Source organism: Osmerus eperlanus, chromosome 3 (assembly GCF_963692335.1).
Source record: "Osmerus eperlanus chromosome 3, fOsmEpe2.1, whole genome shotgun sequence".
In the NCBI taxonomy this organism is placed as follows: domain Eukaryota; kingdom Metazoa; phylum Chordata; class Actinopteri; order Osmeriformes; family Osmeridae; genus Osmerus; species Osmerus eperlanus.
In genome coordinates, this window is record NC_085020.1 from 18,092,082 (window position 1) to 18,117,548 (window position 25,467).

General features: G+C 47.7%; 2 protein-coding genes across 9 annotated transcripts in view; both read left to right on the forward strand.

The window, feature by feature from the left end:
* Nucleotides 1–25,467, forward strand: part of lmo7a (LIM domain 7a) — a 52,472-nt gene that overhangs the window by 16,314 nt on the left and 10,691 nt on the right. For 7 of the 8 annotated variants that reach the window (XM_062457567.1, XM_062457564.1, XM_062457563.1 and 4 more), the window contains exons 6-16: nucleotides 8,403–8,433; nucleotides 8,963–9,076; nucleotides 10,331–10,544; nucleotides 11,577–11,826; nucleotides 19,258–19,287; nucleotides 20,235–20,349; nucleotides 21,272–21,417; nucleotides 22,152–22,782; nucleotides 23,567–23,875; nucleotides 24,357–24,471; nucleotides 25,032–25,193. In XM_062457567.1, the coding sequence (XP_062313551.1) occupies nucleotides 8,403–8,433; nucleotides 8,963–9,076; nucleotides 10,331–10,544; nucleotides 11,577–11,826; nucleotides 19,258–19,287; nucleotides 20,235–20,349; nucleotides 21,272–21,417; nucleotides 22,152–22,782; nucleotides 23,567–23,875; nucleotides 24,357–24,471; nucleotides 25,032–25,193 (2,117 nt within the window). The remainder of the gene's footprint in view (nucleotides 1–8,402; nucleotides 8,434–8,962; nucleotides 9,077–10,330; nucleotides 10,545–11,576; nucleotides 11,827–19,257; nucleotides 19,288–20,234; nucleotides 20,350–21,271; nucleotides 21,418–22,151; nucleotides 22,783–23,566; nucleotides 23,876–24,356; nucleotides 24,472–25,031; nucleotides 25,194–25,467) is intronic. The other variant, XM_062457565.1, reaches the window with a different exon arrangement.
* LOC134017709 (LIM domain only protein 7-like) lies at nucleotides 14,792–18,232 on the forward strand. The gene is made up of 2 exons (XM_062457664.1): nucleotides 14,792–16,030; nucleotides 17,446–18,232. Exons 1-2 carry the CDS (start codon nucleotides 15,176–15,178, stop codon nucleotides 17,449–17,451), a joined length of 861 nt encoding a protein of 286 aa, XP_062313648.1. The 5' UTR covers nucleotides 14,792–15,175; the 3' UTR covers nucleotides 17,452–18,232.

The window sequence follows — 25,467 nt, forward strand, 5'->3', positions numbered from 1 at the left end:
TTGAGGTAGAGCCTCTGGAATTACGGTTGATTTGATTTGCCCTGCCGCTAACTCACAGCTGGTTCGATATTGGCCACATCACAGACTCTGGTTAAGTACTGAGCAGTATATTGTAGCTAAGCCACCTTGGTTTAAAAGCGTTTTTACAATGATCACACTGTTGCAACCTTTTCTGGAAGTGTATGGCCTGAATCAGAAGTTTGATTCACAGGCAGTAGTTCATGTTTTCTCAACAACCATATAAGGTATATGGAGTTCAGTTTGACCTTTGAGCTCTGGGCGTTGATAGAGTATTGGTGGTAACCCCCGCCCCCAATCTGGTGTTCATCGCTATTTTACTTGTCAGTCTCCCTCAACATTCTCTCTACATCAAAATTGTCATGAAGTGTCAGGAGGGAGAGGTTGAGTTTGAGATGATACCTAAAAAGAGGATGTGTTTCTCCCTAATTCCTCAGAACTGAGGATCAACAAGTGTCTGTTGATCACTGCTAAGCCTCACAAACGCCCCAGGGCGATAATGACAGAGAGAAATAGACAGGAGGAGGGGAGAGACCAAGAATCGAAAAGATGAACAGATATATAGAGATTGACAGGAAAAGACGGAAATTGAAAGAATGAAAGGGAGTCATAAGGTTGCAGAATGAAGATGACTGTGCCCATAGGATTGTTAGAAACTTCTGGAAGGTTCCTTTCACCTCCACCGCCCTAGTCGGTGTAACTAGCTTCATTGTACAATGCTGAAACAATGAACACAATAGGTTAAATATTCTCTTGGGCGTCACAGGAACCATAATAAATCAAATTCCATAAATGAACAGTGATTCACTGGTTACTCTTTATTCATCAGTCCACTCACAGCTGACAAGGAATATATTCAAGTCTTACAGCTTTTGAATCACCCTTTACAACCCTGCCAGTTTACTACTCTTCAAGATAAAGGGCTTTATTAGAACATTCTAGAATTCATACTGAATCATCAGCCCACACCTCTCCCAGTGTATTTGGCTGTGGTAAATATACTGCAACACTTTACATTATGTTACATTGACTAACGGATCTCTTCTGGAAAAGATGGATAAGACCGTATCTGCCTCTCATGCAGGAGAGAAGCAAATGGCACCACCCGAAGGGAAACCTCTCAATAGGCGATCTTGTGGTCATAGTGGATGACACAGCCAGATTCCAGAGGTTGTGTGCGAAGTGTCCTTGTCAAAACAAAGACGAGCATCCTTCCGAGACCTGTTAGCAAACTTTGCCTTCTGATGGAGGCAGCAAGCTAACAAACAGGATTATTTCTGTATTTTTTTGTTTGTTTTGGTTTTTGTTCTTCTGCGGCTCTAGTTTTGGGTTAGTCTGTTCTGAAGTAGGCTCCATTTCACTTTGATTCCTCATTATTTAGGTGATTGTTTGACAATCAGGGGCTGGAATGTTGGAGCCAAACCCCCTTTTTTCCTTTCTCCCTTTGGTCCTGACCCAGACCTTGGGGAAATCACCTTATTTGGTATGATTAATTAGCTCCGCCCAGGGGGCAGGGGGCTTATGTGTGAGGATTTTGTTTGTGGGAACAATGAGTTGGTTTTGAGTTGTTGATAGAGAGCCAGCAGAGCGATATCGTTTTTCAACCACGCAAATATACATTCACTTGCACAAACACTTACGCACTTAAAAGTTTTTAGACAGCCACTACAACCATGTAACTACATAACAATGGCTATAGAAACAACATTGTAGTGATGTGGAAGCTACTGTTATACTATTATATACCTATATAAGTGTAACTACTAATATATGATGTAGTCACACTTGTTTCACATCCTAAATGACTTGGTATGGGGGAGGTTAAGCCTCCATAGACGTTGACATTAATCTTGGTTTAGTAACACAACCATCATCTGCCCCTTTACAACATACTGTGCCTTTTTACTCTTTAGTACACCACTAACACTTATTACCATTTAATTACATTTCTATGTACCTACAATTTTTTTACTGTAGGTATTGCTCTGGCAGTTAATTTAACTTGAAAGTAAAGTGTTGGTAAAAAGACTAACTGTTTAGGATCCAGGCTGTATTCCTGGTCAACGGGGCTTCACTTGGGGTGGATTTCTAGCTTTTGGCGGTGAACACCACCAATGCAAAAGTTCTGAATCACATAAAAGTATGGAGTCAAGAGTTGATATTGATCGAAGGTTGATATTGTAACCCTTAGCATCGTTCATAACCTTTACTCATCATCCACAAAACAATCTTGGGCAAAGGAAAACATTATGCCTATTCAGAACTGATACCACCCCTTTGTGTATTAATTAAAAAAAATATATATCTTAAAAAGGGTTCATATAGCCTCAAGATATAACAGATAAAACAGATATAATTGAAAGTGCATCCATAATTGTGTTATGCCCGGCATGTCGCAGGTGAGCAGCCTCTGGGACATAGGCCAAAGCTCCAAAGTCTCATTTCCAGACACATTTTTGCAGAGCAAATTATTGACGCGGCTGGCACTCTTTAATCAAAAAAGGAACAGCAGGGGGTAGAGCAAACCCCTTGGCCCTCAAGGAATTCTAGCAACTCAACCGTAACAATGGCACGAGGAGCGGTCCTGTGAAACGAGAGCTTTCAACATTCTGACTAGGTAACACCACCCGTCACACGCATGCAAATGGAAATGGTGATCTAAGGGAGTGTCTTAAAAAAAACCTAGACAACACATTCTCAAATAACTAAAGGTTTGCTCCAGATGAACATTGTCAACGACTGTACAGTGCTGTGCCTCACAAATACACACGTCTATCAGACTCAGAACTCTCACACTCTTAAACAAACACTCTTATCTCCATCCTAAAATAATGCAGAGCTGCATAATTGTCTGTGGTGACAGAAGAGGGAGAGAAAGTGTGTCAGACGAGTGATGTCTCCTCTGGGCTCTGTCTCTGCACCTTCATTCTGACAACCAGTCATTGCCCATGTGAGTGTCTGCATGACGCCGCATGTCTTTGTTCTCGAAATGCTTGTTAGCAGGTCGAGGGGATATTTAGGGCTCCTCTATTGTTATTTGGAGTTGAGTTTGTGCAAGGTGGTGGGGTATTGTCAGAAATGGACCTCTGACCCACAAATTAAACCACATTAGAACAACTCCGGGAGAAACACAGCCAATCTTTTCAAGTTGACGGTCCGAATCACACACACACAGACTCCACACATTTTCCTCACCAGTGTGGCTGCTTGTGCACCGGTGTGTGAACTGTGAGGAGATTGTGAAACCAAATGAGCGATGATGGTGACTGGTCAATAAAGTCTCCAATGCTCCCTCCATGGTTACTGCCCAGGCTGTACACTGGGAACACAAGGCATTTGCGCTGCTTGCTCTCCATTTGGCAGACCTGCTGGCTGACTGCTATGGGTGACTGTTTTTTTTCTGTCTGACTGATATTGAAGGCTGACTGTCAGTTGTCCTGCAGGCTGGCACTGCTGACAGTTTTTTCAGCTCAACCCGGCATCATGCTTAGGCTACAGAAAGAAATGCTAGCCTTTGTGGTTGGTTTTCTGGCTGTTTTGCTGGCTGACCTGCTGACAGAAGGGAGAGACAGTTGCCAGTCTGTCCCCCTCACAGTAGCTGTATTGTGGTGTCTCTGATAAGTACAAGTACACAATCTTATCTCAGTGGTTCCAACCTTCTCACACACAGCTGACCAGCCTCTAGAACGTGCACTTGCGTGCGCAAGTGCACGTTCGCACATTAGTTTTCTTGCGTTTGTGTGACAACGACATGTTGTGTGGATGGATATCTTCTCCTCTTCCTCATAATGGTTGACTGATGCTGTGTGACGGGGCCTGGAGAAGTGTGACATGCAGTCGGGAGGAACGTTGACGATGGACATTCCATGCGGCATTTGCATTGCTCAGGTATGCTTGCAAACCCATTACAGGCTTTGGCAGCTTGTTGGCCAGGATCTTGTTTATGTCTGTGGGCTGTGTAGTGCTGCTGGGACAGTCCCAGGACCTGACCTACCCGGTCCACCCTGCTCCTTGTGCCAACGCTTCTGGTGTCTGATCAGGTAGGCTATGCAGGACTGGCTGGGGAGGGCTCATTTGCCATAGTAAGGACTAATGGCTCAAATGAGGGAAGTGGCTTCATACATAGAGTAAGTGTGATGTAAGTAGTAATGTTGGATGACTATAATTGTTCTGTGGAAATCTATTGGTAACTCATGATTCAATTTGAATCGATTCTTGGGGTCACGATTCAATAAAAAGTCGTTTCACGATTTTCCGGAAGAAAAAATAAAACGATTCACATACATTTGTGAATCGATCTGAATCGCTAGTAGACTGAATCTCGACTCAAATGCGAATCGATTTTTTCCCCCACCCCTAATAGTTGTATAGTTCTAACTCTGTTCTAATTGAGTATGTTCTACTGTTAGCTCTCCTGTCCTCATCCTAGTTTTAATTTTTCTTTAATTTCTATCGACTTCTTCAGTTCTAGTTATAGGCTAGTTCTAGCTCTATAGTTCTATATGCTGTGTCTGACTGGGCACCATCCAAGGCCTACTAAATGCCAGTGTGCACAGGTGCAGTCAGTTTACTATGGTACAGGCCAGGTGCTCCACGGGGATTTGGGAAGATTATTTCTGGAACCTTTGTACTTGGTTGAGATTGATGATTTTCTTGACTGTTTGCAGAGGGACTGTTTGAGGATTATTGTGCAAGATAGGTGAGTTAAGTCATCTAACTGCTATTTGGCCACATAATTGTAGTGCAGACACAACTAAGCTACTGTAATGACCACCGTAGTCTAGAGTTTTTGCAGAGTAGATAACCCTCATAAATACTGACAGCTATATATTTACTAAACTGTATTCACACATCAGCAGCTTTCTCCCTCAGGGCTTTTTTAACCCTAAAAACGCCCTCAGTATGCTAATGCTAACGCGTAATGAAACGCTAAATAAAGAATCCCAGTAGACTGTGCCGTGTCCCCAAGTCTTCATATGCTGACTGCAGCACCTCTTTCCCCCATCGTGTGTGAGATGATAGTGTGAACTCTCTGAACGCCCCACACGTCTCCTCATGCCAGTGTCTCTGTGTGAGAACCATCAGCATTTACCACCCATAGGCTAGCCTCCTGGTCTGGTCGGAACAGATCAGCGAGTATCGAAACCAGACTGAGAACAACCTTTGGTCCTACGCCACACGTCCACACGGTAATGCTCCCAGAGATGTGTCTGATTGCCTGGCTTCAAATGAGGGCTCAGCTGATGCAGGCTGCAGCGCAGCACAGGGCGCTCTGAGGCCAAGAGAATAGACCCTCTGTATGCCCCTGCTCGCCAGCAGCACTACCAGTCACTCAGAAGTGAGCGTTACCCAACCATAAGGCCTGTGGTAGTTAGGACAGAAATAGTCTGTCTCTCTCCTCTTTTTTGTTCACTCGCTCGCTATACAGCAGCCCCTCTATAAATGTAGACTTTGTGACTTATTTTGTTCCAGGCCGCACTAAAAAGAGAGAGGGAGAGGAAAGAGAATGTCCTGACTCCTCCCACCATCCATCTATCCTTCCACCACCTTTTTTATGAGACTAATAAATCGGAAGAGACGCCAAACGGGTGGACGCCCTTTTCACCTCGTGTTCGCCAGCGTACTCAGTCGGCCTGGTGTGAAATGACGCATGTCGGTGAGAGCTCTTGCCGTGGTGACGTCACACAAATGAGCGCTGTGCGAACATACAACTTCAGTCCGCAGATTCAGACTTCAGATGTTTAGATCAAACAGCCTTGAGAACATGACTCATAGCATCTGGAGGAATATTTGAATCTATTTCTTACAGGCACAGTTCAGACTCAAACATCACGATTAAAGGTTTATTTATATCTCTATTATAAATGCTGAAGATGTATTAGATAGCACCCAATTGCTGTCAAAGTACCAAGTCAATGAAGTGAATCGCCAAGCACAAGTTCAAGACAAAATCAACTTATTTATTATAGATCTATGAGGTGCAGGTGTTTGATATACTCAAGTTGAGCATCTCAGAGGACTTGACAATGAATACAGGAATGATGGGCAGTTAAATAGTATCACAATATGGGTTTTTTACTCTCACAAGAAACATCAGGGGGTGATAATCAACATAGCCTTTGCAAGCACAGAAAGAGGACGCTGCATGTTAGATAGCTTTTGTTTAGGCTTTAGATAGGGCTCCTAGAAATGGCCCTGACGTTCCATGTTCTCATGAGTTAATATAGTTCAAACATTGTTTATTATATTCAAAGCACTCCAAACAGTATAAAAGTAATAAAGTAATCATTAGCTGTAATTATTGTTAACTGATCAGTGGTTAAGGACAGACCTCTTCAATGCCCAAGAAGTCTATAATCAGGTCCTGGGCCCTGTTCCATAAAGCGAGTTTACCGAATAAGCCAGGCTTATTTCAGTTAGTCAGACCCATTTCCAGTTTATTCGGTTCCATATAGCCAGCTCAACGTAGTTCAAACTCAGTTACTATGGCAACTTATGCTGCGAAACTAGCCTGGTCCGGGGCAGGTTCACTGTCAGGCTTAGCACGTGTTGTTGCTTCACCAGACCTTCCTGTAACACTGACTCAACGGGAAAACGATGATTCACCACAGAGTTTCTGGCGTGATGCCTTTTATTTTGTTACCACTATCAGTGCAATATGTATATTTATAGAACATCTACTTAAATAAAAGAACAAACCTGATACAAACATACACAGCCTGCTTTTAACTTATGGCTATATGGTATTTTGTGATATCAAATGTTTAGGCTGATGCTACATATATGTCAATCTAGATTATTCCAGTATAATTATCATAGCTAAATAATAGTCAAGTAGCCTACCATTACAAAACAAACCCAAATCCATACATATGTCCTCCATTTTCGTGACTAAAAAAACATGTTAAAAAGTTAGGCTACTGGATAATGTATTGGTTAATAGTATTTATTTAAAACAATGTCAAAAAAGTAAATTTAGATGTGTTTAGAGGGTGTGTGTTTTTTAAATCAATGAAGTAAAGGTCAATAAAAAAAGACCTCGACCAATGTAGCCTGTCGTTCATGTCAATCATGGCGTGTCATTTTATTTTTATAAAGTGGTGGATAAGCTGTCATAGCATGCGGCTTAAAACGTTCTTTCGGGAAGAAGTCACGTGGTTGTGAGCATTGCGTTTTGCCGTGATGGATCGATATGATCCATGATCCAGGTTGCTTAAGAATAGGGTGCAACCGCAATTATTTTGACTTCTTGAATCTGACTTGAATTAGTCGTATTGCGTGAACTAGAATAGGCCTTTTTGGAACCACTTTAGCCCCGACTGACTTGTTAGGTTAATTCAAGTCAGGTTTGGGACTAATCCCAGCTTTTTTGAGCGGCTTTTATGGAACAGGCCCCGGATCAATTGGCAGGAGGGAGGTTGGCGTGGCGATTCGGTGTCAGGATGGAATGTTCGCAAGAATTTCAGCAGGTGCTACCAGCTGCACCAGACGCATTGCATGCTGGGGAAGGGCTATAGGACACCAGAGCAAAGGCTTATGGACAGAGGTGTGTATATGTGGCGATTGTGTTACAGCATGAGGAGTGGAATGTGTAGCACGGACAGGACAGGCAGGGTTGAAGACCAAGGCTGTATATCTCTCTTTTCACTGTACTTATCACGCTAACATGTTGCCTTTATCAGTGCTTTAGAGTCCTGTTCAAACACGCAGGTACACTGCCCTTTGCCTAGGTGACATACGAAGGGTGGGTGTGTGTGTGTGTGTGTTTGTGTGTGTGTGTGTGGTCTAGATTCACACAGCAGAGAGACCTGACAGAATGAGTGGAGGTCCATTCTTTTCTACCAGAACCTCTGGGATGGTTTAAACATTCGAAACAGCAACCTGCTTCCAATCTGTTTTAGATTCCTACTGTACTGGTTATAAATGATTGGGAGTCTAAAGGAAGTCTTTTTTAAACTGGGATCTTTAACCTTCAGACACCAAGTCATTTTATGGCTGTTTTTAGTTGTAAACCATCATAAATATAACAGGCTCTCCTCTCATGGAGAGAGACACGCTGGCAGCACAGGAATGTTCTCCAGGTGAACCTGCTAGGTCTGTCTGAGAACTATGAGATGCTCAAAGTCAGCCATCTTGCTAAATAATCGATAGAGCCAATGACCTAGTGCGTTTGTGTGTGTGGTTGCGTGTGTGACCTCAGCCTTTGTGGTGCTCTGTGTGAGAGAGGATTCTGGGGTATCCTGGCAGTAGCCTGGATTGTGCTGTCAGTTTCCAGCTCTTTCACAGACCTTAACATGCCCTCTATTCTTTTATTGTCATTTTCCCAGGCTGTGAGGGATAAACCACACACACACCTCACCCCTCTGTTCTCTTTTCCCTCGCAGACGTCAAGAGACCAGCAGGAGACTGAAAAATGTGAGTGGAAAAGTTACGCTTTTATTTGGAAAGGTGCATTGGGCGCCATAGCCCATTACCCTTCATTGTGTTCGCTCAAGTCTGAAGGATCCGTGTGAAAACAAATGGCTTTCTGTGGACACAGTTCTTAATACTACTTCACAGTCTGTGTGTGTGTCCACATCATTATAATTTGAACATTATTTACATAGATAAAGCTGTTTACATTAAGTGGTGGTTTTGTACCAGATGTTTGTAGTGTTTGTATTTGCCCTGTGTGTTATATTAATATGTAGCAGTGAACACAGTAGCAGTAGAGTAGAATGTTCTGGATGGAGACTGGGAACAAAGACCAACACACATAAACACACTGGTCAACAGCATCCAAGCCCACAAACCCGTACTAACCAGTCAACTTAAATGGAGTTTTAAAGGCTTGTTAACATTTTTAAGTACTTTTATTTGGAATTAACATGCTACCTTTTAGCTGTGTTAAGGAGAAGTGTTGTTGAAGGGTGTCTGATGTGTTGCTTTGCCTGGTTCCTCTCAGGTGTTGATCACCCTGTACTGGCTTGGCAGGACAGCACAAAACGACCCTTTCTATCATGGACCTTACCTAAACCTCAAGGCTTTTGAGGGATTACTTGGCATAGCACTTTCAAAGGTAGGCACACTCACACTGACACACACATGTACAAAAATACATACATACATACTACTGTGCATACACACTGACTCACACACGCACACGGGTGCACCCTCACCTTGTTATTTGACCTAATTGTAGCTAACTGTGAACTGTGAATGTTTATTGTAATCTGTGTAAACGGGTATAAATGAAACCCTTTAACAACCCCCAGCCATTACATTTCTCTATCCTTCCTGGTATGTAAACGATGTAACCGGATTGGCCAAGAGGCCCCTGAGATACTCACCAGTTAGGCCGCAGCTATAGTATACACATTAAGTCATGATCGGATTGTCTGACTTGGCTATTTTAATCTCGTGAGGGGTAGGGGTGGGGGGTGGGGGGGGGGGGTACAGTGTCAGTACATGCTTCAAAACAGGTCCTTCTTTACTAGCACAAACACCACTCCCATCCCAACCTCCCCATCGTGCCACTGCTGAATTGGCAGCTTCATTTACAGTTTGTTTACAGTCAGATGAGAGAATTTAGGACAAAGACGAGTTAAGTTGCAACACGTCCCAGGTTCATGTGTGCACCGGCCCCATGTTTGAGCCAAAGACAGGCCCGGGTTCAAGAAGAGCACTGTTGTTCACCCTGCATCCCATTGGCTCTTACGGTACATCTGACAGGGTATGTTTTAGAGCTGGCTGATGGGTTTCTGTGGTTGGACAGGAGAGCTGTGGGATCTGCATGTTTCACAGATACTTGCACACATTGTTTTCCGGCTATAGGCAGCAGGTGTCTGTTTGTTTGTGTACAGTAGCTGAAGGAATGCATGACATGACAATACTAGAATTCACACGAACAGACTCATGTTGAGAGTCAATTTATCAGATTCTCTCTCACTCACACAAAACACACACACCTCATTACTTTCTGTGTGTGTGCGCGCCTATGCAACCCAGTTGAATTGGTCTAACTCAATCCTCAGTATAAATTCCACCCAACCGCGACATTGAAGAGCTGGCTTTTCCGTGGCGTAGCTGGTTCGAGCGGTGTTTGTAAAGGTGGTGGTCACCTTTGCGAGTCAGAGGACCCGAGTTCGAGTACCGGCACGGGGAAAGACGGGGAGGAAGCGACACTGATGGGCAACGCAACCTGTTACACGTACATGGGCCCACGCGTGTGTGCGCGTTACAGTCCCTAGGAGCTGAATGACTGTATGCCTATTGATTAACCTCACCAGTGTTTGTGTGTGTTTGTGTGTGTGTGTGTGTGTGTGTGTCACAGGCACTCGAGGACTCTGTGGGCCAGAGCGGTGGCAGCAGCAGCGTGAGAGACAGTGGTTTCGGAGACGGCTGGTACTGCGAGAGAGAGGACCTGTTCTACCTGAGAGGAGGAGGACGGCAACACAGGAGGGAGAACTCCCTGGACAGTCTCGACTCTGAGGGCTCGCGACCACCCAGCATCTCATCTGACACCACTCTGAAAGACGGCAGCGAGGGTAGGGGCGGAACACACACACACCCTTACGCACAAGTTCCGCACGCATCGGCGCACTCTGGTGAACACGCACACAGACAATAGCGCTCAAACATGCACTACTGTCAATGGATTACTTTGTGTTTCTGTTTGGTTCTGGTGTGTTTGGTCTGAGTGTGCGCGAGCGCGTGTTTCATGTTTCATCGGTGGCTTCTACCCGCACTGGAATCCTAACTATTGGAGATCTTGGAAATTGATTGTATAAAAGGGACAGTGATAGTTGTGTTTGATGTTGAATTCATAGCTTTCTGAATATGACGGATTGACGTAAACAACAACATGGCAACATTGTGCCATAAATTATTTAACTTTGTGCTCTGCACACTTGTGCCTCTACACGAGGCCCACTCTTGTGTGTGTGAATGTGTGTGTGTGTGTGTGTGTGTGACTATACATTTTGTGAATACAAATGGAATTCTGCCAGTTTGTGTACTCATGCCTATCTCCATCTAGTGGCCTGTTGTTGTAACTTTATATTAACTTCATCTTCATACACGTGTGAACAAAACATGCTTCATAGTTGTCTGTCAACCAGAGCTGGAGAATGTTGTTTTGTTGCTTGTTTTTTGGGGGCAGAACGGGTCAGTGTAATTAGTGAGAGGCTGTACCCCTCGAGGGAGACATTCCAGGAGCTTCCACACAGCGCTGTCATGTTGAGGCCTCCAGTCCCACGCCTCTCTGCTACTGCCCCACCCTGCTCTCACCTCGCCTCACATCTCCCTCTCTCTGTCCCTCCATATCTGCCGCTCTCGTTCCCCCGTCTCCTTTTACTCGACTGATGCTCTCCCGTCTGTGTTTGCATCTCCCTCTCCCCTGTCCTGTTACTCCTCACATGCTCTCCCATCCCCTTCTCTCTCTCCTTTTCCCTCCACCTCCTTCTTTCTCACATGCTCTTCAACCTTACCTCTCCCCTCCTTTCCTCTCCAATAATGGTTTGTTTGTATAGTCCTATGTACAAACAGTGTCACAGAGGGCTTCTCCTCCTCCTCTCCAGGTTGTTTCAGTGACGCCGAAGTAGATTCCCTCTTCAAGATGGCCGACAGCAAGGACCCCCTCCATTACCGCCGCTCGCTGGTGGTCACGCCCAAGACAGCCACCCAGTTCAACCAGTTCCTGCCTACCAAGGACAAGTTCTCGGGCTACGTCCCCGCCCCGCTGCGTAAGAAACGGGCCGAGCGCCAGGAAGACAACCGCAGGAGCTGGGTGGGCCCCCAGTTTACAGAGGAGGACGGCACCTTCACCAGGTACACACACACACGCCTGTATGCAACACACCCCCACCTGTACACACACACACGCCTGTATGCAACACACCCCCACCTGTACACACACACACACGCCTGTATACAACACACACCTACCTGTACACACACACACGCCTGCCTGTATACAACACACACCTACCTGTACACACACACACGCCTGTATACAACACACACCTACCTGTACACACACGCCTGTATACAACACACACCCACCTGTACACACACACACGCCTGTATACAACACACACCCACACCTGTTCACGCACACACACGCCTGTATATAACACACACGCACACCTTTTCAGACACACACACGCCTGTATACAACACACACACACCTGTTCACACACACACGCCTGTATACAACACAGACACACACACCTGTTCACACACACACGCATGTATACAACACACACAAACCTGTATACAACACACACACACCTGTACACACACACACACCTGTATACAACACACACAAACACACCTCCAGAACCACACATCTGTCTTTGCAGTAGTAGTGTCAAAATCCCGTGGACATTCTTAGCGGCGTATTCAAAAGTGTAGAGGTCAGCTTATGTCAGTTAAGACTCTACAAGAGAAAGGAAAGTTCCCGCTGTCCAGGATGGTTGGATCCAAACAATGGTGATTCCAACATGTTCTATTCTTGTCTACCTGCATGGACTTCCATCAGTAGAAGCATTGTCCTCCTCATGGAAAGAGACTTATCAGAGTCATGATAATACTGTATGCCTAACTCCTACCCAGTTTTCTCCTCACACACTGTCTTTCTTCCTCCCACTGTCTGTCGGCCATGTGTGGTTGGGGTACGTACACTCCGGTTGTTTTTTCCATCGTGTGTGTGTGTTTGTGACGTTTGCGATTGCGTTCATCTGTGACCGCGAACCCATGGTATTTCACCGCTCTCAGTGAGACCAGGCCCGGCTCCGACCCCCAGGGCCACGGGCTGCCCCCGGGCGCCCCCCCTGCGGCCCACCCCCAGCGGGCGTACGAGTACGAGAGCGGCAGCGACTCGGACGCCGAGCGGCCCGACCCAGACCTGGTGCTGGACGACCTCGCCAGCCGCCGTTTCCACAGCCCCTCCCCCGCCCCGCCCACAAATTTTGCGGTGCCCATCGGCCTCCCGGAGGGGGGAGTGGGGGTCTCGGGCGGGAGGGTCGGAGGAGGAGGAGGGGGGGGCACTTGGCCCAGGGTGTCCGCAAGCTCCGGCACCCCCCCTCGTCAGACATCAACCTTCCTCAGGTCAGGCCTGCGGAGCGGGTTAGGGAGAGAGCTTTGTGACAAGCCTGCTGCCTGGCGAGAGAATGACAGAGACACAGCAACAGAGGAAGGCGTGATGGACAAGTGTGCTTCTGTCCTCCCTCTGTTGCTTGGTGTGGCGTTTAGCGTAACCAATGACGTGCAAGGCCCTCGGGCCTTCACCAGCGTGATGCTTCTAACAAACCTGGACTCCTCTCTGGTCTCTTGGGTTGGTCTTCTTTGGGCTACCTTGCTTGTTTTTGTTTGCTCACTTCTGTTTGGTTTGGTCTGCAGTGTCCTTTTTTTAACGCCCGAGCTGTTTGCTCCTTTCCGATTTGATTCGATTTGATTCGACAGTGTGTCCTAATGTGTCGCTCTGCTCTCCCTGGAGACTGGCTGCGCTCAAAGAACAATCGCGAGATGCTCCCCGGCTTGCGATTGGTTGTGCACGCTTCCTGTTCCTGTTCTCTCGAATGATTTGATTGGCTGTCTCTCACGAGCAGCAGCAGCAGCTCGGCGCTGTGCGCGCCCCGGCACGCCTCGGTACGGCTGGACCACGGGCGCCCCGCGTCGGCGGACAGCCTCCTCCGACAGCTGTGGGACGATTCCGAGGACGAGGACGAAGACGGCTACGCCGACCCCGTCCAGGACGACCTGTACGCCCGCAAGGTGGGCCTGTCGCCCCAGCCCGTCGCCAGCGCGCCCTACAATAAGTTCTTGCCCAAGTTCTGGACCCCCGAGGAGGACATGCACATCCAGAAGATCAAACTGGGCTCCCAGAGGCGGCCCTGGTACAGGAAGATGCAGGGCTTCAGGTGTGTGGACCGGCACCCTGGCTGAGGACTGAGCTACACACACACACATACAGACACACACACACAGACAACACTCACCCATTCGCTCCTTCTAAAACTGGAGCGGACAGTCACACACTTCTAACTAACTTAGGTCCCCTCTGTAACTGGTTAGCCATTTCATTCTATTACACAATTCTGCCTACCACTATACTAACCTATTCTCTTTAGTGGTTGCTTCTGGTTCGGGGTCAATGCATGTTATTCTGTTGTCATTTCTAAATCTGTAGTGAGTCAGTTGGGTCTGTTCTTCTGGGAACTGCTTTTCTCTGAGGTGTTTCTACCTGTCTGACCACTGATTCTCTCTCCTCCTCTCTCTTTTTCTCTCACACTCTCTGTTTCCCTCTCCTCCAACCCTCTGTCTCTCCCTAATTTTCTCTCCCATTCTTCCTCTTTGTCCCTATGTATCTTTCTTCATTGCTCTCTCTCTCTCTCTCTCTCTCTCTCTCTCTCTCTCTCTCTCTCTCTCTCTCTCTCTCTCTCTCTCTCTCTCTCTCTCTCTCTCTCTCTCTCTCTCTCTCTCTCTCTCTCTCTCTCTCTCTCTCTCTCTCTCTCTCTCTCTCTCTCTCTCTCTCTCTCTCTCTCTGGTGTTTCCCTCCATCTCTTCCTCCGGCCTCAATTCCTCCCTCCTTCCTCCCTTCCTCTCCTCCTCCACGGCCGCAGTACAAAGAAGTCAGGCTCCTCCTCAGACGACTCTGAGTGCGACGTCAGTCCCTGGCTGTCCTCTGCTCCTCCTCCCCCCGCCGCTGGCCCCTCCCTCCCTCACCCCCACGCACCGCAAGGCTCTGCCCGTCCGGCAGGTCAAAGGTCGATACAGCCGCTCGACTGACGTGGCAGGAGCGTTCTAGAACCTCCTGACGTCATAGGAGGGATGCTCCAATCAGCCACTCCCTGACATACTAATGGTGACGTCACGTGACCATGCTATTAACACCGCCCTAACATGCATCAAAAAAGCTGCTTGTTGCTTAAGTATTATGTGTCTTTACTTGGCTTTTTTGTAGCCTAGTCATATTTAGTACATAATGTAGTTGAGCACTGGACTATATTTATTTAAGATACAGATATGCTGAAAATTCCTGTTTGAGTGCGCCCCCCCCCCCCCCTCCCATTTGATGCATTTTTCAAACAAGACAGCATCAAAACTCTATTTTGCTATCCTTTTAAAAAAACGTTTCCTACTTTTCTAGTTCTCTATACTTCTCCGGTTCACTTGCATGCACTCATTTCCACCTTCCTTCCTCTCTTTCCTCCTCCTCTTTCCTGCCGCCCAAACCTGCAGCCCTCACACCCATCCACACACTGCCCCCCAGCAGACTCCTAAACCACCCACTCCGCTGCTAGAGCGCCCCCCTCTGGTGTTCTCCAGAGTGGACCCGTCCTCGGGCCCCAGGCTGGTCAGAGGAGAGCGGAGGGCTCTGCTGGGACGCCATGACCCCCTGGAGGCCCCCGAGCCCTGGGAGGTGGGAGACGCCGTCCTCCCCGACCTGGAGAACGACGACATGTTTGCCAGGAGGACCCAGGCCTTCCACTCCAACTCCGATCTCGCTCTGATGAAAACGAGTGGGTGTAAGAGCCAATCCTGTTCCCCCGAGCCGGAGGTCAACATCGTTACCCAGCCTTCTCGCCCTGGCGACAGCAGGAGACCCCGTTTGCCTGACATCCAGAGAGATGATGTTTTGTACCGCAAGGTCAACCCCCAGCAGGCACAGCGCCCCCTATCTGGAGACCCTGAGCGCTACACGCCTCTCCACATCCCAGAGCCCTGGGCCCTGCCCCCCTCCTTGCAGGCTCGACTGATGTGCCCCCCTTGCCCTTTGAACCAGGAAGTACCATCAGAAGATCAAAACGAGAGGAAGGAGAGACCGAAAACAGACGACATGTTGCTCAGGAAGTTTGGCGTTGGGGCCCAGGGTCAGGGGTCACCTCTAGCCAAATCAGCCAATCAGATGACTCCGTCAGTGCCCACTTCCTGTAGCGAGGGGGACCTGCAAAAGATGCAAGAAATCCGAGAGGCGAGCAGGCTGAGGTTTAGGAAGAGGCTACTTGTGGAGAGGTTAGCCTTCCTTAACCTGTTTACGCTCCTGTTTCGCCCGCGAGACAAAAATGCTGCCTCCCCCTTCCTCAGTTACGACGCACTAAATTCTAAAAAATATATTTTTTAGACGCTACACATGTTATACATCGTTGGAAAGCTACGATTCTTGTGCTTCCATTGAAATAAACCAATTCAAGATCAAGTCGCAATAGCAAGCAAAGTCAACGTCTTTTTCCGGTGAACATTCCTTCAACAATGCCAAAGAAAAAAGTTGTACTCACCCTAAGTTGTTCAAATAGGTCCAGGTGTGCAAATCATGCCATCAAAACTTGATCTGCGTAAGTCCCAAGGGTTCAAAGTATCTAACCATGTAAAGTAATTCGTCCAAATACAATGTTTTACGTTCATGAATAGCCATTATCCTTTGTTTCATTATGCAAGTTAGCCGACGGAAGAAACAACTTGTTCACATAAAAGTGTTATTTTCTCCGATTTATCAACGGAGTATTTACAAAATGAAGGTCTCAAAATGTCCGTTGAACCCTCCCCTTTTGATTGACACCTTGTTCGACCCAATAGGAGCTTCCATGCCCCGTTGACAGCCCTCTAAAGCCAACTAGGTCTGTGCGTCCTGCCCCCCCCCGCCCCCCCCCCCCACACTCGTTCTAAACAAATTTCTCGAACTGGCTTCGACTGGCTCTGAAATTAGCTCGTTAGCCTTGTAGCTGACAGCTAGCTGAAAATGCCAATACCTCATTTGTATGCGTCTGTGGAGCCTTCAAAATAACAGTCGATTGCGCAATATGGTTGACAGAATCAGTGTTCTTTGTGCGCCAATCCTTGGAATCAGATAAAGCACTCCAATGTGTTCATGCTTCAGTTTTTGTGTTTCAGTATTACTAATTAGGGATTTAGCTATTATATATGATATTTCTAAGTACCAGAGATGGGCCAGAGATAACAATTATGAAAAAAATACCTTTTTATTTGACCTTGACCTTGGTTACAAAGGGTCATTTTGGAGTCTCCAAAAGACCCTTTTAGAAAATTCCTGGATGTACTCTTATAAAAACATGTGTCAAATATGAATATATTGTGGTATTATGTTTGACTTTTGATTTGAATTGGGTAAGGCTTCAACCTGTGGTCCAATTTAGTCTTCCAGATAATACCTACCACCTCTAGGCCTCTTCAGGCCTCTGTTTTCAAAACAAAATCTAGGCGGAAATAGAAATTTTCACTTTCCTTGTGTTCAAGCTTCTATTACTCAACACTAGAAGGACTGACAGGGGTCCTGACAACAGGGGACATAACTTCAGAGTGTCAGCTTTCAAAAGAGATCATTTACATGCATGTACTCCAAATGGTTCAAGAACAGCTTCCAATTTACTTTGGGTATGCTGTTTAGGCGTTTTCAGGCAAATTTAACAGGAACATGAAAAGGTTAACTCCTAGAGACCAGGGTACAACTGGCAGCCTGGCTTGCTAGCTACCTTATCATCTAAACTCTACCTTGTGTTAGTTGTGTTGTTTTTCTTTTCCCTCTCCGTTCTGACTGCCTTCTTTTTAGCCTGAAAGCACACCAGTGTCTTTCGGTTCGCAGAGCCAAAGCGTCAGAAGAGTGTTGAAGTGACCTACCTGTATGCTGCATGTTGATGTGCCACGGGAAGATGCTATCTATAGTCTCACTCGAGGGAGTCTCGCTTTACAACGAAGCACTCTCCTCAGAACAAACCAGGTGCCTTTCTTCCTAAATGGACAAGTCGACCCTACATCCCAGTCGAGGACATGTAGCTGTCACCAGACGTTGTTATGGGTTTATCGGAATTGCTGCTTGTTTGAAATATCTATTGTTACCTCAGATTTGGGCCATTTGAGGCAGATTGTTTGCAAATTAGGTAAAGTGGGAACATTTTGCCTTCACACAGTATTAACCAACTGCCAACATTTTGGTAGCATTACTCTGAAACCCTAAACTATACAAGACCCCAGATAGAAACAATTCTGCTTGGTGGTCATATTATTGTCTTCCTGCTGCTATTTCTATTGAAGTGTTATTTATTAATAAACTGCATGAACACTGTTGTTGATAGCAATTACCAAAATGCCTTTCGCATTAATAACCAGGTATTTCAATATAGGATTCATCTGCATTTGTTTAGTTTTTTGTTTTATTTTTAAAAGTTTTCTGCTTGTACAACATCCGTCGCATTAATAAAGACTTCCCCAGACTGATTGTGGTTGTGATGGAGTGTAATAGACATGACTTAATTTAAACATTGCAGGAGCCACCTACATTAAGCACCTGCACTGTAGCAACTACAGCCTACAGCTGGCCTGTAATCACTGTGGCCACCTACATAAGGGGTTGAGCTACGTGGTAATACTACTCACTTTAGGGACTCTCATACTTACATGGGATCCTCAGGGCTGTGAGCACGCTGGTGCAGGAAGGTTTAGGTCTGTCAGCCACTCGGTACACAACCCAGGGCTCGCCTTTCGAGAGTCCAGCTTTAACAGATCGCTGGCAGACCGAGTGTTTGTGTGTTTTCCATATTTCACAGCACAGTGAGGATTGGATGATAAATTGTTGCCTGCTAATCTGGGGAATCGTGAAACACTTTCCTTTTCTGTGTACACACACACACACACAGGGTCCATTTAAATGTGGGTTTATATCCTTCACACGTGGAGGGATGAAGTTTCCAGTGACATCATCCCATTGACTCTAGAAAAGGGACTGTTGTTAAAGTGATTCCCTCCCTCTCCCTCCCTCTCTCTCTGTCTCGTCTCACACTCTCACTTACACACACACACACACACATCTCCAGCCATCACGGAAAGTTGATACAGAGGCTTTACAGAATGAGCTCTTCCAACTCCGTCTTCAAATAAAAGGGCAAAAACCATCTGACTTGCTGGTGGGCTTTTACTGTCTGGGTCTATCAGCAATAGAGCTTGTGCTCAACTGTGACCTACTAATTTCAATGAACCTTTGAATAGGCTGTTACTATGTGGCCCTACTGTTTAATACTGTATAACACCCCACCACATACCTTCTTCAAACACAGTTTTCCCTATACTTATACATTATACTGACATACTTTGGGTTGTGCTTCATTTAGTTTGCGACCACATTAAAGCCAGCTGAACAGTACCGAAAGTGCAACCTCAGAGTAATCATCAAGAATTTGTGTAGTGTTTAGCAGTATCTCTATTGACTGAGGTCTGCCCTGTCTATGGTTCTCTCTGGTTCCCTAGAGCTCTCCGTAAGCCCGATGCTAGTGACGGGTGAGTTGACGTGCAGTCCAAGGAATGTTTCATGTTCCCATTTTCTCCACCCGGCTGCGGCTGCACCCCACTGCTTTTGTATTCCTGCCCCTCTCTCTGTCTCACCATATCCCTCTCTCTCTCTCTCTCTCTCTCCCTCTCTCTCTCTCTCTCCCTCTCTCTCTCTCTCTCTCTCTCTCTCTCTGGCTGGCTGTTAAACGCTGACACCGAGCATAGCTGTGAATTGTATGGCACGGAGCCAGGAAAAATAGGGGGGTGGGACAGCTCTCCACAAAGGACTATTGACAGAGCAACAAAGTGTTGCTGCAGCGCACACAATAACAATAACGCTTGGTCATCCTTCCCAAACATACTGTATGGCCCACTGGCTTGTATTACGATGTAGCTGTACTGTAGCCACAGCATAGCCTGACTCAGGAAGCAAATGACCCAGTAGTGCAGTAGGGATAGCCTCTGAAGCAGGTGAGTAAAGTCGGATGAATACAAGGCCACGCCCAAATGCTTTTGAGTGGCTTCACTGTGTGCATGTGCTGGATGGAACGGCAGGAGAGTGTACCATATCAAAGCACGCTGTCCCTAACGGGTGAATAAACTGCTTTACATTGCCTGCTTGAATGAGCTTGTGTGGACATTAGACGTGTGGTTAACTTGGGTACGTGTGTCATCCTGGTTTACTAACACCTGGTGAGCTAACTAGTTACTAAACTGTTTTACTAATCCGACTTTTGTTGTTACGCCAGTGTCCTTTGCCTCGTGTGCACAAAGCATTGTAATTGTTAGTGCTGTAATTGTAATTCACGCTGTATCAACTGGCCAACTGGCCAGTACCACAGTAGGAAGTCTGGAGCTGTTTCATGTTCATTTAAGGTAGCTAAGTTATAGTATTGGAACGGGATTGACCCCGGTCTGCTTCCTAACTCCTCCTCTGTGTGTCCACCCGTCTTCAGGAGTAAATCTATGAGTGACATATCAGTGGACCCAGCCAGTCTAAGACAAGTGCGCTACGAGGAGCTGCAGAAAATTCGTGAGCAGGTGAAGGAGAGTGAAGACCAGTGGCAGGATGTGAGTATTGCATGCACAAACGCACACTCAAGTACTGCTGCTGTCCTTGGGGTGCAGGAGTTGTAGTAACTACGAGAGATAACGAAAGAAAACCTGGGACATCCCCATGTAAACACGCTCAGGAATGCACATGCTAGAGATTAGACATCCATGTATCAAGGAACTATAACTCCATATTATGGAGTTCATGGATGATGTTGAGAGAGCTGTTTTTCTAGTTTGTTCTGTGCCTGTGGCCACTTGAAAAAGGAGAGCTGGTTCTACTAGTGAAAAGAAAGGACCGGAGAGGACAAATACTGGTGTCAGACCTACACAGGCCTCTAGCTAGGGGATGGGCTGGATAAAATGTGCAGTACGATCAATAAACATTATGTAATAACTGAATGGTGACACCAATCACCACGACTCAGTGAGTTGTAATGACGACACAGAGATGTGATCGCATTGAGGAACCCTGCTGAACTCACATTCCCAGGTAAATTCGTTTTCATTTTTGCAAACATGTGAGTTAATATCCACCTGTTGGTAGTTGAATACCTGTGTGTGTGTGTTGGCTAGTGGTATTGCACTGTTTGCAGTGCAAAGTGACTGATTCTTAAAGCAGCATTTAGGTCACACATGGACCCCAATGCACAAGAGACCTGAGCTGGGAGGAGCCAAACACACACAAATAGGACACCTTCAAATGTATTGCTCTCTCTCTCTCTCTCTCTCTCTCTCTCTCTCTCTCTCTCTCTCTCTCTCTCTCTCTCTCTCTCTCTCTCTCTCTCTCTCTCTCTCTTCTACTCCATCTACTTCATTCTGCAATTGACCATCCGGTGTTCCAGAATCCCCCCTTTCCTCCATGTTAGAGATGGACAGAGTTGAGAGGAGTTTTTAAGATGGCTGCCTCTCTGGTTGACCTTGGCTGGTTTCTCCGCAGGACCTCACCAAATGGAAGAACCGCCGGCGTAGCGTGAACTCTGACATTGTGAAGAAGAAGGAGGAGAGAGAGGAGGTCGAGCAGTTCACCCTGACTGGAAGCAGCAGCAGGAGGTCCAAGACCTTCAGAGAGATGCAGGAGGAGAGGTGAGGAGGACACACACACACATGCAGTGTTAGTCAGGAGGCACCTGGTCTGCTTCTAGCAAAAGGTACAGTCATTTGTCTAGCCTATTTGCTACATCTGTAGGTGAGGACACACACACGCACACAGATATTCACTTCCTTTTATTGACGTGGTGTTTGAATGAGACCGACAACGTTTTTATCCTTAATGCCAAATTCCTTGCTTGGAGAGCACACCTTAGCCGCTCCAGTAAGTACCTGTCAATGAGGATGTGGCTTTGTACAGCAGCCTGGTGAGAGTCAGACGAGTGAGGCCAGATTACTGGTGACCTGCCTGGGAATGATCTCCAAGTCTCTCTAATTGTCTCTTTTGTCAGTGTGAAAATGTAATGTAATAGTGGCTTGTATCCTGCCTCCCCTCCCCCTCTCTCTTTCTTTTGCTTTTCTTTCATTTTCTGTGCCTTACCTCTTTCCTCCTACCCCTTTCAACGTGCGGTCCCTGCTCCCCTCTCTCCTTTCTTTCTGTTTTTCTCCACTCTGCCTTCAACCCCCCCCCCCGCTCCTGTCATTGCTTTTGAACCTCTCCCCCTCTCGCCCTCTTTATCTTGCTTTGATTCCTCTCTCTTCCGCCCTCCTTTTTTATCCCTACTCCTCCCTCTGTACTATCCCTCACTCTTCTCCCACCCCCCCAACCCCCTATCTCTCTCTCTTCCTCACCCTTCCTTTCAACCCCCGCCCCCCCCTCCACCTCCCAGAGAGAACCGGGACACCAAGAGTTCTCTCAGCAATCGTCTCAGCTCCCTGACCTCTCTGGACCAGGACGTGTTTGAGGAGCCGGCCCCTGCTCCTCGGACCCGTACCCTCCCCACCAGGAGCTACACCGTCGACAGCCCGTACGCAGCCGAGGACCGCCCCACTGCTCGCTCCGTGCCCCCCCTGAGGGAGGACCCCCCTTCCGCCAGGCTGGAGCCCAACAGGGCCATCTTGCCCCCCGCTGTGCACAAGGGGGTTACGGGGGACCTTCCTACCGCCAGCAGCCGTAGCTCCATCTTTAAACCTTCCAACCCCCCAGCCACTATGGAGATTAGCTGCAACCCAGTCAACACAGCGGAGGACACCTCTGCCCCAGCCCCCAGCCTTCTGATCAAAGCACCCGAGTCCAGGCTCCCCTGGGCGAGCAGGCAGGCCAAGGAGACCCCCTCTTTTGGCCCTCTGGATGAGCAGCCCCAGCCTGGCTACAGCCTGCCTCCCGGGGTGTCTCGGGTTTCCGCCTCTCTCCCCAGGAGTTACCAGAGATCGGATAGCGCCCGCCTCACCTCAGTCGTCACGGCGCGGCCCTTCGGGACACAGTCCACCCGGATCACTTCCCTGCCCCGAGCCTTCACCGTGAGTACCAGGTCCCACTGCCGGGTCTGCCTGTCTGCCTCTGTCTTTCTGCGTATCTGTAGGACAATCAGGCAGGCAATCTGTCTATCTGTCTCCTGTCTGCTCATTAGTTAAGATGGTGTCTATTACCACATTGAGCTTATCGGGGCTTTTGTAAGGAACCACTGCTCTCGCGACTCTCCCGCATGCAGTGCATGTCTCTGAGAGAGCTAGGTAGCTGGAGGTTGTCTAGAGGCCAGGAGAGGAAGCTAGCCTGCTGTGACTATGCTCCTCTGGACAGCAGAGTACTGTTCAGTTTCTGGAGTTAAGCGTAGACACCTCACAGGCTCATCCCGAGTGAATAATGAATGAATCCAACGTGTTTTTATACTACTTGCTATTCACAACAGAAATCTGCTGCTCCCGGCCTTCACTTATTGTCTGTTGCCTGGAGTGTGATGGAGGTCAAATTGAAGCTTATTATCGAGGCGCTCGTTCATGGCTAAGTGTGTGTTCCATGGTCAGAGTGTGAAGTGGGTGAAGTCTAGACACTGCGAGGTTACATCATCTATTTTATACTGCAGCCAGACAGTTGCAGCTACTCAAGACTTTTCCCCAGGAATGCTTTTTAACTCTGAAACTCTCTCTGACTTCGAATATATAGAGATCGCTCTATATATAGAATATAGAGCGCTAAATAAAAACGAGATAGAGTTGAAACGAATAAAAAAGCGATGTGGACGTTTCCCGCGAGTCTGTCTGTCATCCAGCATGCCTCGTCCCATTCCGCCTCTCCCTCCCCCAGATGGACGAGTCTCTGAGGCGCGTGAACGGCGAGCCGGAGACCGCCAGCAAGCCTCCGCCCTCCATCCCTGTCCTCGGCCGCTACGGCCAAGCCATGACCTTTGAGCACGAGGCCCGCTCCAGCTCAGCCCAGAGCAGCAACGAGGAGGAGGAGGAAGAGGAGGAGGAGGAGGAGAGGAGTGGGACCCCCACACCGAGTGTTTCCCCTGTGGTTCCCCAGATCAAGAATGACCCCTCCGGCCCCCAGACCAAGGCTGTGTCTCCCACTCCAGTCCCAGTCAGCCCCACATCCCCAAAGGACACCAACCAGGTACTGTGTCGTTGTTGAAATTCAGTCATACAGAACCTGGAATCAAGATGGGGCACGCCGCCAGAATGGGATCATTATTTATGAAGCTTTGGCATTAAAAGCCGCCATTGACCGAAACATTGTGTGAATGGTTTGTCCACGGCACAGTAGAACCTACCTACTTGTCGTAGCAGTAGTAGTAACCTCTTGTAGCTTTCCCATGGTGTTTACAGTCCAGCCCTACCCCGCCTGGAGGATCCACACCGGGCCCTTTGTCTGACAGCCATGAATGATTAATACAACAGAACAAAGCTTCTCCATTCCTTAGCTCTGGAGCGGGACCAACCAGACCCGCTCACACACACACACACCGTCCACCCAGCCTGTCCATGGAAAACACTAGAGCTAGGATTACACACACCGCTACATAGTGGAGGAATGTCACTAGAGTGGGATGAACCATGATAGAAATCTAAATGTGTGCGTCTGTGTGTGTTTATAGGAGAGTTTCTGCGACATGCGCATCAGTCTGAACCAGAAGCCCAACAGCAGCACAGACTTTGGTTTCCATGCCGACTGGGACTCCACCGGAGTCCACATCACATCCATGCAGACAGGTAACGGCCTCAATCCATCCTCCGATAATCCTCATCCAGTCATCCCACATCATTCCATTCAGTCTCATTTGGAACTCCTCATCCACACCAAGCTATAACAGAGGCCCTGGGTCCATCTTGCAGGATTATCAGAGTGCTCGGTATGGCAGCCCTCATATCTCTCTCCAAAAGAGCCAGCAGCAGTGTAGAATATGTTTGCCCAATGTAGGACAGCTTTTATCTGGGTCACATCTGCTGGGCCTTAGCCTTTCTCTCTTTCTATCTATGTCACTCTCTCTTTCTCCCTCTCCAGCTCTGTCTCTCTCGCTGTCTCCATCTTTATTTCTTTGTCTCTATCTTACTGTGTGTATCTACACTGGACACCAGATGTACACTCGTCCAATGTGTCCACTTGCGGAGTATTTCCTGGTGTAGAAGCCACCGACACGTTCTGTTGGCCAGTCAACTTTGTCCGCCTGGTTGACCATCTCCCCGCACTGCACCTATTTGCTCCAACTCTCCGCCTACCTTGACCCCTGACCTCTGACACCCTGCCTCGGTTTGCCCTCTGTGCTCCCCAGGCAGCCCAGCGGAGCAGTGCCAGCTGCAGTTGGGCGATGAGGTGCTGGCGGTGAGCGGCCACAAGGTGTCAGACATGAGCTACCCTGAGTGGAAGGGCAGCCTGGAGGACGCCCTGCAGCAGGGCAGCCTGGTGTTGGACCTACGACGCCACGGCAAGAACCGTGAGTAGGGGGAGCATGTGTGTGTGTGTGTGTGTGTGTGTGTGTGAGAGACGGAGAGAGACAGAGAGAGATAGAGAGAGAGAGAGAGAGAGAGAGAGAGAGACACACACCCTACCCCTTGTAGGGTGTGTGTTGGGGGGGGGGGGGGGAGAGACAGGGAGGGAGAAATTAAAGATTGAGAGTCACTTAAATGTTGTTTTTCAAGAGTGCCAGTTTTGTTTATCGTTGCCAGCTTGTTAAGATGTTGTGACACCTTTGGATTGGTCGGTAAACT